Below are 20,515 nucleotides of genomic sequence, written 5' to 3' on the forward strand. Positions count from 1 at the left end.
CACTTAAAGTTCACAACTGTCTCTTTCCATTACAGCGTAAATACAATTGGACAGAAAGAGACAAAACAATTTAAAGATTTATATATATAAGTGTTTAGTATGAAACCTAGATACAACTTTATTAAAATATACCACTACACGTATTACTGTTAAGGGTGGTAATCCCTATAAACAGCGCCATCAATAGATTTCCTCGTACCATTTGATAATCTTGTGTTGGGCCGAGAACCTTAAAGAGAATTCTTAATAGGACAAAAGCTTACGACGACCAGACCTTTGTTTTTTTTGTTACTGAAAGTTTCTTTGTATATCCAACACAGGTAAGAACGACCATCGACTATAGTGTTTGGATTGTGGTTACTTGTGCAGAAAACAGATAGTAAGGGTGTGTTAAATAGTACCTGGACTTCCTTATAGTATAGTTATATTTTCTTCAGGATAACATTAGAAATCACGATATCCAGCATTTTTACAGTTTCTACCTACTGACAGACACCCCGAAACTATAATGGCAATAATGTCACTGACAGTAGGAAAGTGCACGCAATGCAACTCGTTATCGACACTAAGTTACCTGCGCACGCGCACTGCGTTATCGATCGTACCTAGTCCGTTATTGATATGCACCTCTACAGTTCTTACGCACATCACTACACCTTTCCATAAGACCTGTTAGTACGAGCGAGACAAACAGATAAATATGGTTTATAAACTGAAGCCTCGGTTCAATATGCGTCGACTATAGCACCTGTTCAAGCGGGTGCGAGTGAGAGAGAGCGCTTATAATACATCTAAATAATGAGGATATTCGCTAAAAACTTTGATGGATGTGTCAACAAGTAGTTGGTCGGCCTATGCCTGACACGCCGACAACTATTTTACACTATGTACTCTTCATGAATCTATGGTGTCTAATATTTTTTCTTTGTGTCCGGCCCATGTACTATATTCGGGGACTTCAACTGAATAAAACGCAGTTTAAATATATAAAATCTATTTATCACTAATGGTGTATGGTGTAAACGGCCGGGTGAGGAGGGGGTTGTTGTAAAATAATTCGATGTGCGACGCCACTCAACTCTTGCGCAGACAGTCCAGACACAACCGTGCCATTTTGCAACTGAAAAATATATCATAAATTAGTATACATTTTATTTCTACGTATTCAAAATACTTCCTCATATCATCCCACAGTATTTTACCGCAAAAAGTTTTATTTTTATTTTCGTAAACATAAATAATTACGAATACGGTCGCAAAAATATACGGGAAATAGTAGCATGGACCAGTGGTGAATGTCTAAATTTTTGGTAGATGGCGTACAACAGCGTACGATGGTGGCGTGATATATTTTACTTTTATGTTTTTAATATTATTATTATTTCTTATGTAAGTGAAATGTATGTATAAATTAAGAATAAACTTCTTTAAATCTAAACTATAAAACTTATTAAAGTTTATAATGAGTCAATATTATGACATGAAATATGTACGTATCATGTCATATCTCAAAAGTCGTGACTAAGTAGGACTCGCGTAAGTTTAAAAATACTAAATTTTGACAAACGGAAATCAATGATTCTGGTAAGGAAAGCTAATCTATATATCAACTTTATTGCCATTCAATAAATTAATTACAAGCACTCACTGTTGTCACTAAGCAATGTCGCATTCCGAAACACAACAAGTAATAATAGCGCGAACCCGACCAAATTGAATAGTCAAAAAATGTGAGGGCTATAGATCATTAGTACTGATTTTTAATTTGGTTGGCTTCGCGATATTATTTCTTTTATTTTAGTTTCGGCATGCGACATAAAATGCATATGTTTTCACGTCATTACATCTGTCAAACAAATCGCGTTAGAAAAAGGATTTAATTTTTGAATTATTAATTTAATATCCCTATCTGAGCAAAATTATTTGAATACATACTAATAGGAAAATATATCAATGAGGCACACAATTTTTAAATATTTGTCACTTTTAGGTTCCCACTATCCTTTATATTATTTTCCAATCAGGTTTGAATCCTAAGTTCGCCTCTTAGTTTGAAGCCCTCTAGCAGACATCCCAGTCGGAGTTTTTTAGTGGGTCACAGAAGAGTGGCCAAAGTTCGTGGAAACGAAGATACTTTGGTCACCCGAGCTGAACCTCACACATCGGCCTATAATCAGGGTGATGGCAGAAACATCACCCTCATGAGATTTTTTTGCGCCGACTATAAAATTGGTAGGAACAAAAAACTGCCACATTTCAAATCTTTTTCACAGAACGAAGTCTGTGGGGTCCGCTAGTCTAAAATAAAATTCATATTATCAGACACAAACACAATAATTTGACAATTATTTTTTCTGCCCCCGCAAACTTCGTTTCGCCTGGATGTTTTTTATTAAGCCTATCTTTTTAGTACTAACCCATATGTTGGTACCACTTGCATATACTTCCCCATATAGACGGTTCACAATTCCGAAATGAAAACAGATTTTTAAATTTTTCTTAATAGTTTCCCATTTTGCCTAAATATCTTCAAACAAAATAAATAAAAAACACTCGAATTGGTTCGTCCGAGTTTTTCGTTTAAGATATTTTGTGATATATTTTTATTTATATAGATTAGTACATTTTAATTACCTGCAATATATTTGGTAACATCGTTTGACAGGAAGATGTCGCCACGTGCAACTGCTCTTGTTGCATTCCGACCGCCTTTTATAGAAAAACAGTCATATTATTTCACCAGAAACCAATAAGTCTTGCTTAATTAAAGGTACACAGGGACCAAACTTTATTAATTTTCTATTTATCAAATTTACTAATTATTGTTATTACTATGTAGGTTAACAATATTGTAAATACTTTGTAATGCATTTTTAAGAAATAATTTTACACAATTTATGTTATATATAAACCATTTGAAATTATACTATTGAAAATTATTTTTAAAAACATTTTGTTACGCTACAATCGGAAAACCAAAAGTTATATCAGGGAAAAGAAAGAGATGTTACCCTCTTGCACGGTGGGCTGAAGAGCTTAAAGAAGTTAGTGGAGAAGATTGGTAGGAACGTGCTTAGTCTAGAGAGAGATGGAGCCAGTTGAAGGAGGCCTATTCTATATAAGAGGTTTTTCAGGCTTTTAAAGATGAATGAATGTTTCAAGGTATAAATTAGGCTTAATTATTAACAAAATGGCAAAATCAAAGATAAATTTCGAGATCTAGCAGGCAGCTTAACAATTCGAAATCTTAACAAGTCGTATTTGGATACACAGAGTATACTTACATGTATTTGAATGGGTTGCTGATGCGGTTGTATTTGTATTGTTTGTACTTGAAGTTGCTGGGGTTGCTATAACAAAAAAAAAACTGAATTATATCTTTATATAAAAATGTTAAGTAAAATTTCTAATCTCTGACATTTAAAAAAATGATAGCTGTCAGATTTTTACGGAATTAAAATTTAGTGGCTTTTATTATTTACACATTTTGCGTCAGTTTTAGTAATATATTTTAATAATAGCAGTTAAAAAAGTTTTGCGTTTTGAGTTATCATTATTGCCCCTATAAAATCTCTAATCCTGATTGTTTCAGACTTCGAAAAATCGTGGCACAGATAATTAAAAGCATTTACAGTCATCCATCTGTAACGCGGTAAACCAGAACCGCGTTATAGGAAATCGCGTTGTATTCTCGCATTATGAACATTAAAAAAAGTAGGATAAAGAATTTATTTCAGTTATTAAGTTTTATTTTATAGGAACACAATTGAAACAGATGCAAATGTACGCAAAACTAATTATGGCCTTGACTAATGATAAATTTCACACTACAGAAATATAACTTGAAATATATCCGAGTCATAGGAAATATCGCATTGTATGAGGGACGAAAACGCGTTCTAGAGATTATATTAATAAACTTACAGTGTTGATATGTTGGTGTGTTTGTTGCAATTGTAGAGATTGGACGGACGATATTACTGGATAAGGCTGTTGGACATTCTGTAAAAAATATATTGTTTGTAAAGATAGAAATGGCGGCCTATATTAAAAGACAACTTGCTAATTACAGTGTAAACTCTTTGGATGCATCTTGTCTATTGTTTATTGTGTATTGAGGCAAACGAGGCTCATCAGATGTCAATTGACACCCACATTACCAGAAAGCTCGCAAGTGCGTTGTCGGCCTTTCAAGAATTGGTACGCTCTTTTTTGAAGGACCCTAAATCGAATTGGTACGGAAATACTACAGTGGGCAGCTGGTTCCACAATGCGGTGGTGCGCGCCTACAATGCCTTAAGAAACGCTCCGTTGTGGAACGACGGACGTCGCGGTGATACGGATGGTATCATGGTGGACGGATTCTGCCTTGACGTCCGATGATGAAACTCAGCTGCTGTTATTAAATTAGTACGAACAACAGATATTTTTAATCTTTTGACGCACTAGGATTCGAACCCTCGACCTTGGAATGGATTAACACACTTAATAATACTTATAGCTTTGAGTAATTTGTAAATACCTGTATATGTTGATGAATCGGGACGGCGAGTTGTTGAACGACTTGCTGCTGTACCTGCTGCGGCTGAACTTGCAACAGTTGCTGTATCTGCGGTTGCTGTTGTTGCTGCTGTTGTTCTTGTACCATTTGTTGCTGTTGCTGAGATTCAAAGAAACACAATGAGAACGAATAATACGTAAATTAATGTTACTATAATATTTATATGAATTTGTGTATAAACGGAATTTTTAAGATAAACAAGGGGACTAAAAATCTATCGGTTGGATACTGTAAAAAAGTTAAATAACTATCAAAAGTTATTATTTATTTATTACACATATACATACATTATCCTTATAGACTATGCCGATACTATAATGTCGAGAAAAAATAAAATGTTCTTATATGTAAATAATTCAAGGTTCAATTACTACTATACACTTATTTTATACGTTTGTAGTTGATATATATTTTTAGCACAACTTTGTCCATATATTTAAGACATAGGACTCTTCCTTTAGGCTATAAGGATTTTTTTAAAATATTTAAACTAACTTTAAGAATAGCAAAAAAACATCAAATTTCGGGCAGTCGTTTATACATTATTTATGAGTAGCAACTTATAACGGCATGCATGGATATTAAGTTTTTGACGTGAAACTTCTTTATCGGCGTTGGAAAAAAAAGTACCGTCACATTTTTCCGTTACGCGCCATCATTTTCTTGTCCCTACCACCTGTATTACTTGTATTCATGTCTATGATAATAGAATCCTTTTGTTAAACTTTATCTAATTTAACTTTATTTAACCAATTTCTGTAAAGTTGCATACAGTACATCATTTTTCGAAAAATAAAGGTCATAAAGAAGTTTCACTTCTTACGTGTGAACACCAGTACACGCATACATGTTGCAATATTGCAAAACAAATTACCTATGTTAGGGCACTTAGGAAAAATCACTGAAACATCAAAAACATTTAAAAAAAACTCACCCTAAACGCGTACAATTTCTCGGAGCCGTCGGGATTGAAGACACACATTTGCACATGACTTAGCAAGTGCTTCTTCAAACTATGCAAGTACATGTAGCTCTTAACACATAAGCCGCACTTGAAGCGCCGTTGACCACCCTCAGTTTGTATGACTACTTGCATTTCCTATATTTTCATTCAATTTTACTCATATTTTAATATTATAAAGTAATTTGTAAAAAAGAAATCAGTGGCGCCACAACCTTTTCACGTCTGGGCCTCATGTCTGTATCATGATCATTTGCCAATCGAAGCCAAGCAATCAGTCCAGGGCCTGATACACGCCGTCAACTTTTTGGGTCCAAGGCAAGCCCGGTTTCCTCACGATGTTTTGCACACAGTACCAATTATTCAATTCTTGATGCAAATAGTTAAATTATTTTTTTTAATGTATTTTTGTAGTTTTTTTATTATTATTATAATTTTTGTGTGTAAACAAACGGGCTGGAGACTCATCATACCGCAGCCTATGGACACTTACCCAGAAGCCTCGCAAGTGCGATGCCAGCCTTTTAAGATTTGATACGCTCTTTTCTTGACAGACCCTAAGTAGAATTGGTTCGGAAATACTTCAGCGGCAGCTGGTACCACATAGTGGTGGTACGCGACGGTGGTAATAGTGTTTTTTTTGTGTTTATTCATATATTTTGGGCCATATGTGGTAAAACACTTCTATATTTATCAATTTAATTATGATGGATTTATTTATTTACAGTTGAATACCTTAAATATACATATAAAAAAAATAGGTTGTTAGGCGACGGGCGGCCTTATCGCTAACAAGAGATTCCTTCCAGGCAACCATAAGCAAAAATAATATACTAAATATTATGTACTAAGTTTTGTCTTTGTTGGTTTTACACATACTTCAAAATCAATATTATTACATATACCGATAACGAACAATTAATTTTTATAAAATTGAATAATTTTATTACATAAGAAATATATAAAGTAGCTTCTACAATGTTGATTTAAAATTGTGACGTCACTGATTAAGTTTTTACCAAAAACATTTGACTAACAAAGATATTTAACGAATATACATACATATTAATACTTATTTAATTTAGTAAAAATACACTTATGTATTCAGTGAAAATAAAAATACCTGCTGATTCTGACAAGGAGTCTCCAGTTCCTCTGTTTCTTCTTCTTTCTTCTCGTCTTTTTCGTCAGTCTTCTCTGCTTCGGTGGGCTCTTCTTGCTTACTCTCTTGTGCTTTGACATTCTTCTTTAAGGCACCTGATTCTATGTTTAAAATAAAAATATAAAAAATTCATAAAAAGAATTAAAGTATACATTTTTTATTTAAGTATATTTAAATTTAAAAAAATATTTTCAAAGACTGTATCCTATTTAGATAGTATTCGTCACTTAAATTAGTAATTAAGTAATAAATAAATAAAATGGCATTATTAAATCAATTACCGGCATGTTTGTTTGTGTGTAATCGAAGTTCCGTCCGAGACTTGCAGGTTTTGAGACAGATGGGACACACGAATCTGTAATAATAAACACAAATAAAATAATAGTTCAACAAAAAAATATTCTCACGCACTTCAAACCTAGGTTTAAGTAACGGCATAAAAAAAATTGTTAGAAAGCGCGCCAATTCTTTACTTTATGAAGTCTTTACTTCTTATCTGTGGTTGTGTCGGCTTTCACGCGTTTTGTTTTTTATTTCTTAGCGGCGGTCACTTCTTAGTCCAGTTTCGCATGGTTCCAATATTTTTCATTCAAAAATAGAATGCTAATAATGATAGATAGTGCAGCTAACGCCTGATGCTTACAGTATATTAAAACTATCTTTTTATACGGTGTTGCTGGTTTGTCGACCTCAATATGTTACCTACATATTTTTAAATAACAAATTTATTATATGGATTCAAAAAAGTTATTAATCTAAGGTATTTATGTTATCTATATTCTAATTCGAAGTTACAATTTCGTCTTGACGCTTAAATATGTCAAACTTCATACAGATTTTTATTGTCTGCTCCTGAAACTAAATTTATGTTTGACATTCTAGAATACGGGCCTTAGATAGGAGTAATCAATGAAAGCCGGCCGTACGCATGAAAAAACATGACTCATGCCTGAGCCGAGCTTGCAAGCGAGAGCGCGGACCAAGCGATAGAGATAGATAGATCGGGGTTTAATCATTTAATTCAACAATTGCAGCACAAATGGTAAATAATTCTTGCATTTTAAGAATTTGATTAGGGATACAATGTCATTTGTTCTTTGAATAATATATAAATCAAATACTATATGCTAATTTATATTTATAGAAAGATCATGATTTAATTAACTCCTTTGTATAATACAAAATAATGATAATAATTTAATTCAATTCATAAAAGTATGCAATTTTACATATTTATTTTCTTGTGAAATCTTCACGTAAAATTATCGTCCGTAAAGCTTTACAGACAACCAAATTATTTTATGTTGATGTGGGGACAACTGTCGACGTGTGAAAATTACGAGTCGCGAGTCAGTTGCCTCCGGGCCCCGTTGCGCTTAGACGAGTGTTAGGCAATAAATAATAGTCACGTAATTACTCGTTTAATTTAATCCTGGCCCATAAGGAGATGACTCAACATTGATACCACTTACGTCATTAAAGACCCACAACCTAGAAAATTAATAAAGGTATGTATATATTTTTAGAGAATAAAATATCAAGAATTCGGTACTCTTTGCACAGACTAGGTTAAGAAATTTAGTTTTTATTTAATAAAAATAATAAATAAATTTGGTGTTTACATATAAGGGAGCGTTCAAGTGTTACGTAACGAATTTTGGGGGGGGGGGTCCTCTTGTAAAACGTTACGATGCGGGGTGGGGATAGAATTACGCGTTATTGATAATAATAATTGACTTCCCAGTACTTTATCCCTTTATACAGAATGGTAAGTTTTAGGTATAAAGAGTCACTGGGGTCGTTCACGAAACCTTTTACTATTGGATACAGAAAACGTTACGTTACGTTTCATGGGGGGGGGGGGGTTAAGAACCTAAAAAAAATGCGTGACGTAATACTTGAACGCTCCCTAACGTATGAGTCAAACTTACTTTTTATGTCCCGTATGTATCAACAAGTGATTGTTTCTCGCAGATGACGTAGTGAACTTCGCAGTACACAATTTACAACTGTACGGCTTCTCGCCCGTGTGCGTTCTACGGTGGTATATTAAGGCCGATTGTTGAGCAAATCTTCGCTCACAGAATTGACATTCAAACGGTCTTTCACCTGAAAAACGTAGAGATATACAGAACTTGACATATGAGTTTAATACATTCCGTCACCTTGCTCGTATAGAAGATATTCTCCCCATTGAAATGAATTGAATCTAATACTCAGTAGAAACAAATAATAATAGTAAAAGTTAGCAGTGTAAGCAATGAAGAGAAAAAAATGTAAATAAAATAAGAATAATAGAATAATTTTAAAGTAGATAATTAAATATATTTGGGCGGATTAAAAACTATATTACGTGAAATTTTTGTTGAGTAACTAAATGTTTTTTTTTTTAATTGAGACAAATATTTGATTTTCTGGGTTTAATTCGATAGACATCATCTCATCATCGGAAAAATCATCATCATCTCATGATCAAGGTTACAAAAAATGTGATAACGTTTTGTAAATGTACAAAAAAAACGCTAGGAAAACAGGCCGCTAGTTAATCTACGCTGTTTAGTTAATAGGCTAGGCTCTTGATTTAAAAATATATGTTTATTATAGAACATAAGATACAGGTATCACTTATTCCATGTCATTAAATTTGAATAGACATCCCTACTCATCGGCAAAGAAGACAGAAGGTGTAGGCCGAGAGAAAAAAACCGGCGTAAAACTGTCGGTACTCTTTTAAAATAGCAAATCATCAAACAACACTTATTTTAAAAGAAATATCGCAAATTAATTAGAAATAGCCCGTCTAGAATAGCCTGTCCCAGGCTTTTTATCAACTAGAAAATCGTTAACTTTGTAGTAAGCCTTTTTACACAGCTTTTCTTTGATTAATTTCTTAAATTTATTAAAAGGCTATCATAAATATATTGCTAGGGAAAGGTTAGTATATTATTTTCCTTGATTGAACGGCTAATTCATATAGTCTGCGACATGTATTCTTAGAATCGTGTAAAATAATACGCGTGAAGAGAATTCTGGATATTTTATTATTATCTATGAATTCTTTAAAACCGATGTAGACGTGTGGTCGGCAATAAAGACAAGACATAGTTTTTTTATATAATTTTGTTAACATTATAATTTAATTGTGCAAATAAACTAAACCAACCTGTGTGAATGCGCATGTGCGCATTAAGCTTCGACACTTCATAGAAGGCTTTGTTGCAAATATTGCACACGTGATTTCTTATACCGCGGTGTTTCTTCATGTGCTGGCATAACGTTGAATGGCGACGGAACGCCTTGTTACATTCTGAACACTTTAGTGGTTTTTCACCGGTATGTAGGCGGAAATGTACCTGTAATAGAGGAAGAAGTTAGACAATGCTTTCTGTGTTTTTTTTGCCGAAGCTTGACGGAGTGGAGAAGGAAGTATTTTCGAACCAAACCTACTTAGTTCTAATCTTCTACGTCCGTCAAGAAAAAAAGCGTACCAATTTTTAAAAAGCCGGCGACGCATTCGTGAGCCCTCTGGCATTCTGTCGCAATAGCGTCCATGGGCACGGGTATAACTTCCGGTGAGCCTCCTGCTCTGTCTTATAGAAAAAGGACCTGTTGCAAGTGAAGGCAGCGATTGGCAAGAGGTGGCACAGAACAAAAAAGATTTTCGTTTCGGACCCCAAGAAATTTTTTGGGTCGCAGTCGCTTATTCACTGAGCCCTACATTTATATGCAATTACAAGAGTCAAACTGAACAGAGATAGAGGCATTTAAGATGGGATGTTAGAGGAGAATGTTGTGACTGCCAAAGAACCAATAACTCCATTGTCGAACCAAACATCACCACAAGACTGTTGACTATCATTTACAAACGGGTGCTTAGCCACTTGGGCCATATTGCCAGGAGAGAACCGAATAGTCCCGACAAGCTGGCAAAGGGGAGAGTCATGGCAAGAGTAGATCTCCTACCCGTTAGTTAGTCAGACTATAATCGTAGGACTTTTTAAGACACGGCACGACTTTCAGAAATGAAAACTATGAAGAAGAAGTCTATTACAGTCTTTAATTTCCTCGGAGGCCCGAGTTTGATCGAAGTATAATGTGTATTTGTATAATTTAATTTACAGGTATGGTATGTCATACGGACTAGTGCGAAGCCATCTTTGCCTAGGGAAGTGTTAGCTTCTTGAAATTATGTATCTTAAATTTGATTAATAAAGCCTTAACTTATGAATAATCAGAAATATTTGTTTTAAATCTAATCAAACCGCCCCCTAAAACACATGTTACAGTATACTTTTCTTGGCCGGCGGCTGATATTGGTATTACCGTCGCCATTTTGCAATGTCAAACTGACATTGTCAGTTTATATCCTCCAAATAAAAATAAAATAACTTGCATCATTACTTACAATGGCAAAGTTTTAATTATTGTTAAGTATCTTAAAAGATATTGTATTAATAGTACACGTAACAAAACCTATTATATCAGTTAAGTTTTAGTTTTTTTAAATATACCAATGTATATATGATAAAACAATTTTTATCAAGACATTTCAATAAATTATTAAGTTAGCCTGCATGAAATCCAATTATTCCCCTTATAATTGTTAATTTTTATTTACTGTCAATACTAATACCCATGCCAGCGACGCTCTTAGCCAAGTAAACTATGTGGCCCTATACAATATCGTGATCGTAAAAAAAAGGAATAAATTAAATACTTTTCCAATAGATGACATATAAATACATCTTTGATGACAACGTCAAATAGGTACATACAATCATTTATTAAGTAATAATTTATAGAAAAAATGGGATTTGATTATTATGGTATACTCGGCGTGAAGCGTTCATGTAGCCAATTGGAGATCAAAAAGGCATACCGAAGACTCGCCTTAAAATACAATCCCGAAAGATACGACAATGACGACAACATGCGCCGAATTTTCGCCCTCATCGGCGAAGCTTACGAGGTATTAGTCGATCATGAACACAGAGCAGTTTACGACCAATACGGAGAAGAAGGCCTGAAGAAGGGAGTACCAGGGCCCCACGAATACATCCAGCCTTACTCGTATCATGGAGAACCTATACGGACATTCGAAGAGTTCTTTGGCACGACAAATCCATACGCAGACCTTCTAGACTACTATGAAGACCCCCCACCAATGTTCGACTCCCCCCTCGGTAAGGGTTACAAAGAAAAGGACCCCACAATAGTCAGACCTCTTGCTTTATCCCTTGAGGAGGTCTACAAAGGGGGCTTGAAGAAAATGAAAATACAACGCCTAGTCTTCACAGACGAGACGTGTTCCGAGTTGAAGCTGCGAGAGAAAGTCCTATCAATTCCCATAAAGCCAGGCATTTATCCAAACACAGAGGTCCGTTTTAAGGAGGAAGGCGATCAGGGACCAACAAGGATTCCAGCAGATGTCGTCTTCATAACAGAAGATAGACCACACGAGCGCTTTGTCAGGTCAGGGCTGAGCGACCTTCTAATGGTTCGTACCGTTACATTGCAGGAAGCATTGTGCGGTTTTATGATAGACATCAGAACTTTGGATGACAGAATCTTGCACGTTAAAATCTCTGATGTGGTAACACCTATGTACGAGAAGATCTTAGAAGACGAGGGGTTGCCAGTACCCATTTGCCCTCAAAAAGCGAAGGGCAATTTGATAATACGTTTTCAAATAGTGTTCCCGGAATACTTGTCCAAACGTACTAAGAAGGCATTTGAGGAAGCCTTCAGAGTCAGGGATGAGGAAGATGAGAAATTTGCTAAATTGAAATGCGGTACTTTGTCTACGACATCATTCTATAAACTATGATCATACAGTTTTTTTTCTTTGATTTCTGTTAACCCTTATCAGCTGAATCAATTTTGATTAAATTTTGTTTAATAAAAATTATCTTTCAAGCAGAGAACATTATTGTAAGATAATAATTTTTTAACCAGATTAAAGCTATTTGTACATATATATAAGTAAATATAAAAATAAATCAATGGCGCTATAACCCTTTCAGGTCTGGGCCTCAAATTTCTGTATCTGTTTCATGGTCGTTTGTTAATCAAATAGGCAAGTAGGATCACCTAGTCTTCTGTGTCTGACGCACGTCGACTTTTTGGGTCTAAGACAAGCCGGTTTCCTCACGATGTTTTCCTTGTGTTAAACTATGTTTTCCTAATGTTAAAAGCGCACATAGAAAGAAATACCATTGGTGCACAGCCGGGGATCGAACCTACGACCTCAGGGAAGAGCGCCGCACGCTGAAGCCACTAGGCCAACACTGTCCGTAACCAACCAAAGACAATACTATGAACATTATGGTATCCAAGATTAGAGCTCAGCTGAAAGGACTCCTTTCCTCGGGGGAGTCAAACTGCTAAACATAAACAGACTTACCTTCAAATCAGTAGGATTATAAAAGGTCTTTGAGCACACGGCGCAGATAAATGGCCTTTCACCCCTATGTCGGGCCATGTGGGACCTCAAGGCGTAACCGCTGAAGAACCGCTTCTCGCACACCGTACACTGATGGGTCTTCTGCTCAAAGTGTGTCTGCCTGTGTCTGTATAGTAATGTTTTTGTTTGGAAGGTCCGTTGGCAGACAGAGCAAGTCGGCTGCTTGGGTGGGCGCTGCTCGTGTGTACGCATGTGCATTTTCAACATCCCTGGACCCTGTTGTTTGAATTAACCGTAATATAAACTATGATTCAATATATTTATTTATTGAATCATTGGTCTCACTTTACATTTAACTACCAAGATTACTTTTAACTATTTTTCTGGTAACTGGTTTTAAAAATATTTTAACTAATTTTTCCTCGGGTTTCCTCACGATGTTTTCATTCACCGTTCGAGCGTATTAAATGAGCACATGCAAAGAAAATCCATTAGTGCACAGCCAGGGCTCGAACCTACGACCTCAGGGATGAAAGTCGCACGCTGAAGCCACTAGACCAACACTGTAGGAGTATGATAACAGCAGAAAAAATTGACCTAACATTTGGAACAACCATGGTACTCTGATGATGGAAGGTAATGCATTCCATAAATTTTAATGTACAGATAGTATATTTAGAGTTTTTATATTCATATCTGTTCTATATGAAAGTGATTTTCACAGAACAGCAGACAGGATCACCGGATATAATATTTTTTGTTCATATTGGCTTTTACATGTCATGAGGAGCATGATGCTGAAGTTGCAGATTAGAAACATTGTGTAAGGAACTCTGGTTATTTAAAAGAGTGACCGAGATTTTATTGCCAGTTCTTCTCTTACATTATTTTGGCGTCGGGACGTGACGACCCCATCGCCCACTGATGAAATAACCTGTGACAGAGGTTATTTCACCAGTGCAGTCAGTCAACCCCCTTCCTAGTGGGAGTGCCATGCTGTTGCTTTCGGGCTTCAGCCAATCGGGCAGGCACGACCGGGGCAGTACCACTGTCTCACAGAAAACCGGCGTGAAGTGATGCAATAGGTTCATCTTATTGTACTCGCGTTTCGTGCGGTGAGTGAGACTCCCGGAGCCCATCAATTCCCCCCCCCCCAGAATATGAAGATGCAGTTTAAACAGAGATTACCCCAGGGGGGTACCACACGTTTCCGCTGTGGAGAATCCCCCTCTGAGCGTCCATCATCGGAACAATCAGTATTCGGTGGTGGATACACAGGCTGCCCTTCGTATTCTGGGGTGGGCAAAAACTGCTCAAAACTATAGGTTTCGATCTCGGGGCAAACGGAAGAATTTACCGAAGGCATCCCCTTCCACGCTCTCAGTGGACTTTACCAATATTAGGGGGCTCAACTCTAATCTTAACGCGGTTCACTTTCACCTCGAAACTGCGAAGCCGGCCTTATTCTTCCTTACTGAGACTCAGATATCCTTCCCGGCTGATACATCCTACCTCTCCTACCCGGGGTACAAATTGGAACATTCATTTGTGCCGCGGGCGGGAGTTTGCGTGTACGTCAGAGAGGATATCTGTTCTCGTAGCCTCGGGTCGCTTGAAGGAAGGGACCTATCTAGCCTCTGGCTGCGCGTAGACTGCGATGACCATCCGCGATTCTACGCATGCCTGTATAGGTCCCATAGCGGAAATACCGAAACTGAGCGACTCATTGAGCACATCCAAATGGCTACAGATTCCCTGCTCGAAGGGGTTCCTACCGCTGAAATCGTGATACTTGGCGATTTTAACGCTCACCATGCCGATTGACCTTCTGCTGACCTCACATCCGGAGACCTATCAAGTCTCTGTTGACCCGCCATTGGGTTCATCGGATCATTGTGTGGTCCGGAGTACTGTGCCTACTACGCGCCCTCCTCGGCCCCATTTTTCGGGTTGTCGTCGTATTTGGCACTATCGGTCAGCAGATTGGGATGGGATGCGGTCTTTCTTTGCGTCCTACCCTTGGGGGCCTATGTGCTTTTCGTCGGAAGCTCCAGATTCCGTCGCTGCCTCTGTCGCCGAAGTGGTTCTGCAGGGCATGGAACTTTTTATTCCATTCTCTGCGGTGCCGATCGGTGGCAAGTCACAGCCCTGGTTTAAGCGTTCTTGCAAGGCGGCATCGCGTCGAAAGCGAGAATGCTTTAATGCATGGGTGGAAGCGGCGATATCTCGTGATGCCAATACCAGCGAACATAAAAAAGCATATAACTCAGCCTCCAGGTCCTTCAAACGGGAAATCGCTAAGGCAAAGTCAGAGCACATCGCCAGATTTGGCGAGAGATTGGCCCAACTCCCTTCTGGGACCCGAGCCTTCTGGTCTCTCGCCAAAGCTGTACAAGGGAATTTTTGTCAGCCATCGATACCACCGCTGCACAGAGAGGATGACTCGCTCGCCCACACTGCGAAGGAGAAGGCCGACCTCTTGGGCTGTCTCTTCGCGTCCAACTCGACTTTGGATGACCGGGGGAGATCACCACCGGCGATTTCGCGGTGTGGTAACTCAATGCCGGAAATCACATTCCGGCAACGTGCTGTTCGCAGAGCACTATCTTCCTTGGACATTCATAAGTCGAGCGGGCCGGATGGTATCCCTCCAATTGTGCTGCGTACATGTGCTCCTGAGTTGGCTCCGGTCCTGACGCGCCTTTTCCGGTACCTGTACTCGCTCGGCACTGTCCCGAAGTGCTGGAAGACCGCTTCGATACATCCGATCCCTAAAAAAGGCGATCGCTCTGATCCATCCAACTATCGCCCAATCGCAATAACCTCCTTGTTCTCCAAAATAATGGAATCCATTATTAATGGCCAGCTCTTGAGTTATCTAGAGGGCCACCAGCTGATTAGCGATTATCAGTACGGCTTTCGTCGTGGTCGTTCGGCTGGTGACCTTCTAGTATACCTTACTCATAGATGGGCAGAGGCAATTGAGTCCAAGGGGGAGGCACTAGCGGTTAGTTTGGACATAGCGAAAGCCTTCGATCGGGTGTGGCACAAAGCACTGCTCTCGAAGCTTCCAGCCTACGGGCTTGTTGAGCATGTTCCGACCTTAAACCCGTGAATGCTGGGGTCCCACAAGGCTGTGTTCTGTCCCCGACCCTGTTTCTTCTGCATATCAATGACATGTTGCAACTTAGCAACATTCATTGCTATGCGGACGACAGCACTGGGGATACTCTTTACACTGGCCGGGCAGGTATTTCTCGGGCAGTTGTCGATGAGTACCGGAACAAACTTGTGTCTGAAGTCGAAACTCTTTTACGTGGAGTCTCGGACTGGGGTAGACTAAACCTAGTCCAATTTAACCCCAAGAAGACACAAGTTTGCGCGTTTTCCGCGAAAAAAATACCCTTTGTCGCTACTCCTCTTTTCGAAAACACTCTTCTTGAAGCCACAGCCAGCATCGGAATACTTGGCGTTGACATATCGAACGACGTTCAGTTTCGCGGTCATTTGGAGGGAAAGGCTAAATTAGCCTCCAAAAAGCTTCGTGTGCTCAGTAAGGCGAGACGGTACTTCACTCCGGGCCACCGCTTGCAACTCTATAAAGCGCAAATACGGCCCCACATGGAATACTGTTCTCACCACTGGGCGGGGGCTCCCCAGTACCAGCTCCTTCCACTTGACCGTATCCAACGAAGAGCGGTTCGAATCGTCGATGACCAATCCCTCTCCGAGCGGCTCGATCCTTTGGCGTTGCGTAGAGATGTGGGGTCACTCTGCATCTTCTACCGCATTTACCATGGAGAGTGTTCAGAGGAGTTGTTCGGATTAATACCTGCAGCTGAGTTTCAGCATCGGACGTCGAGGCAAAATACAAAATTCCACCCGTATCACCTCGACGTCCGACGTTCCACGACTGAGCGTTTCTCAAGGCAATTTTTGCCGCGCACCACCGCTATGTGGAACCAGCTGCCCACTGAAGTATTTCCGAACCAATTCGACTTAGGGTCCTTCAAGAAAAGAGCGTACAAATTCTTAAAAGGCCGGCAACGCACTCGCGAGCCCTCTGGCATTGAGAGTGTCCATGGGCGGCGGTATCACTTAACATCAGGTGAGCCTCCTGCCCGTTTGCCCCCTATTTTATAAAAAAAAAAAAAAAAATTCTATGCCCTTGATTGGAGAACTGGGAGAAATTTAGAAACATTTTTTTTCTGACGCTCATATGTGTGCATTAAGTTACCTACATCAATAAATTATATTTTTTACCGCCTATGGACACACACAGTACGTTGGCGGCCTTTAAATTTATTTAATTCACCTTAAAAGTCCTATCACAAATGGGGCACATCGGCGGCTTCTTGCAGTTGGCCTTGATCCAATTTGTATGTGATTTCAGGTGCTGCTTCAGCCACCGCGCGTGTTTAAATTCCTTGTGACAGAGGTTACACACGTGGCGACCAGCTGCGGTGGTGGTGGACTGGAACACCACCATTTGGAGATAGTTCTCCTCATCAGAGTTGAGGGCTTCATCTTCTTTCGGCTGGTCAGGGATGGATTGCAGCTGAAAACATTACAATAACAAAGAAATAAGAAAAATAAGGCAGAAGGTAAGAAATATTTCATATAACACGGTGGCAATAAAAAGGAAACAAACATGCATACAATTTTTTTAAACACACCAAGATATACAAATTAAAAGAATGCATACAATGACAGATGTAATTAAATTAAGGCTTAGTAATAATAACATAAATTTTGCTCTCTTAGACTTTTGTTTTAAATTTAATTACACATGCCTGGAAGAAATCACTTAGTAGCGATTATGCCACCTGTTGTTGCCCATATTGTTTTTAAGTTTATTCTTATTATTTTATTATAGTGTGTATAACATGTTTCAATAAATAAATTATATTTTAAGATAAATCATGTGTTTAGTTTCTACACAATTTCACCTTCAGTGAATACAAAATTTGACTATATATATAGTAGTCTTTCAATAAATATGTGGTTTATCCCATACCTACTGAGATATGAGATATTAACTTACAAACAAGCAATTCCTTATTAATTTTACCCTTATAAATCATATTAATAATTATTTAAAAGTTAAAATAAACTGTTAAACACATAAACTATATATGTTTTGTCTCTATGTACATAATATGGAAGCTGTCTTATGATTTATTAGAAAATATTACACACTTTAACTACTAAGCTAGCTTACTTTAGTTGAAACGGTGGTTAAAATTAGACTAATGTATTCTTATAATTAAAGGGGTTAGAGTAATTCCTCAGACCCTTTGTCAACAAATACAAAACTCTAAACTGAATATAAAAAATTGTGTACCTTATCTATATCAAAATCCTCTTTCTGCAGTATTTCCTGTGTAACATCAGCAGTTGTGTCAGTGTTATCAAAGAATCCATCCAAAATATTCTGACTATTATTTAAGCTAGGCACTTCGATGAATTGTATGTATGGTGATGTTTCCGAACATGTGATTGACAGGGATTTCTGTGCCTGTAACTATTAAATGATAATATTAATATGCATGCTTGTAGATTTATGGACAAATACACTATTACATTTCTAATTTTTGCAGTACAGTATTGTACCAGCTAGCTCCTAATAGCCTCCTAAAGCTCCATGGATGAGATTCAAATAATCCAATAAGATTTTAGTGCTAAATTGCTTAGCTGGGCTTTATTGTTTGTTTGGCAAAATGTTTGTTAAATTTTTTAAATAATAACTACTGTCACACAGATGTCATAAAAAACTTCGGGATTAAATAGAGAGATACAGACTTTATTAATAGATCTTCATATCTCTTTTTCTGCCTTCAATGTAATACTAGCACTAAAAGTAAATATAGAAGCATTTTTTATATTCATGTCCATTGTGTCACTTAAATAAATAATATTTTGACTTGAGTCTGAATTGAATACTACATAACTCCAAATAACGATAGGAATCCCAACTTCAATATTGCAGAGTAAAAATAAAAATACAAAGTACCCGCATCGATTGTCTAAGCAGGTCATTTAAAATACCTGATCCTTTTGTAACTCCTCGTCATCTTGCCTCTTCTGTTCCCGGAGCATGACGTCATTTCTCTCTACCAACTCCTTAAATGTGTAGCATCTTGAGATCTGATGTACACATTGAAGACATAATTGCTTTGGTAAGCCATCGCCGATCGCGACCTACGATTTGTATATTTTTTTAATATTTGTTTATATTTTCACTCGCTGTTGTGATCACTTCTTTTTTACTGAATACGGAAAAAAATCATAATTATTATATATAATAATTTCATAAGTGCAAGTTTAATTAAAAAGCAAATATTAAAATCTTTGGAAGATCTATCTTTAAGTTGAAAGGAAGTATATATTACAGTAAGGTTTATTTAGTGGACTGTAAATTCTTAAAGAAAATGAGTTATACTTAATAGGCAACTGACCTATCTTAATAACCTTAAGAAAACTTATCTAGCTTTTAATGTATCAGTAAATATACAGTTCAAGGACTCATTTGATGTATTATTTATTAAATACTTAAATAAAACTATTATATTTTTAAAGAATATAATTTAATTGAAACACGGTTCTAGTACTAGTTTTTTATGAACCTACGTTTATTTTCGTTCGTTTATCGTTATATCAATAGAGCAATTCTTTAAAATATAACTTTCTTGTACCTAACTATCCAGTATAAGAACAATAAACCATTATTAAAGTGGTCAATAATGTTGGACGCTAAATCCGAGCATCGAAAAATCTGCTATTGTTAAAACGCCCATCATTGCACCTCAATATATCTAGGTACAACTATTTTTTTTTTATCTCACTCGCCCCTTATGAGGTACCTAAGGTAGGAAGAGGACAGATGAATATTTCACAATCGAATTCCTAGAATATTATGCACAAAAGAGAAACTTGAAATGACGCTATCCCATGATTTCTAAACAAAGATGACTCGAGGAGTACAAACGAGTAAGATATGGCTTTGCATAAGTGGGAAAGAGACAACAATACACCCCAAAATGCCTATCACTATTAAATTTGTCATCTCACCTGCACTTTTGATATCCCCATCAACATCGTCGCCGTCAGCTGTTCGAATAATGGTCTCATATCCTTTTTAACTTGCAAACAGGCGCGACATATTTTATCAAAATTATATTTTTGCACTTTCTTCTCCGTAGCAGCCATATTGTTAAGGATTGTCCTTACTGTTCAAGGTTCACAAAAAACACAAATAAATTCCTACTCCGTCACCATACATTTATTGTAATGAACATAAGAATATACATTACACTTTAATTTGAAATGAAACTTTGTACAAATATATTTAGAAATGTATGCACGCGAGGAAGATAGACACATGCTCGAAGTAATCGAAACGGGTGGGGAATGGCGATTGGACAAATG

General features: G+C 37.4%; 2 protein-coding genes across 6 annotated transcripts; one reads left to right on the forward strand and one right to left on the reverse strand.

The window, feature by feature from the left end:
* Positions 1–977: 977 nt before the first annotated feature.
* LOC123710023 (zinc finger protein 2-like) lies at positions 978–20,490 on the reverse strand. 5 transcript variants are annotated; one of them, XM_045661676.1, is made up of 15 exons: positions 20,159–20,490; positions 19,136–19,288; positions 18,432–18,611; positions 17,403–17,645; positions 13,088–13,363; positions 9,848–10,037; positions 8,616–8,793; positions 6,966–7,039; positions 6,646–6,785; positions 5,496–5,660; positions 4,523–4,660; positions 3,925–4,002; positions 3,285–3,350; positions 2,635–2,709; positions 978–1,120 (listed from the first exon to the last, which is right to left on the reverse strand). In XM_045661676.1, the coding sequence occupies exons 1-15, from the start codon at positions 20,294–20,296 to the stop codon at positions 1,004–1,006; spliced, it is 2,211 nt and encodes a 736-aa protein (XP_045517632.1). In that variant the 5' UTR covers positions 20,297–20,490; the 3' UTR covers positions 978–1,003. The 5 variants fall into 5 exon arrangements, with proteins under 5 accessions (XP_045517632.1, XP_045517633.1, XP_045517634.1 ...); XM_045661677.1 differs by having other exon boundaries at positions 19,136–19,356; positions 20,159–20,284; XM_045661678.1 differs by lacking the exon at positions 20,159–20,490 and adding an exon at positions 19,718–19,810.
* LOC123710024 (dnaJ homolog subfamily B member 13-like) lies at positions 11,422–12,608 on the forward strand. Its single transcript, XM_045661683.1, has one exon. The coding sequence runs from the start codon at positions 11,492–11,494 to the stop codon at positions 12,509–12,511; it is 1,020 nt and encodes a 339-aa protein (XP_045517639.1). The 5' UTR covers positions 11,422–11,491; the 3' UTR covers positions 12,512–12,608.
* Positions 20,491–20,515: the final 25 nt, after the last annotated feature.

Source organism: Pieris brassicae, chromosome 5, assembly GCF_905147105.1.
Source record: "Pieris brassicae chromosome 5, ilPieBrab1.1, whole genome shotgun sequence".
In the NCBI taxonomy this organism is placed as follows: Eukaryota; Metazoa; Arthropoda; class Insecta; order Lepidoptera; family Pieridae; genus Pieris; species Pieris brassicae.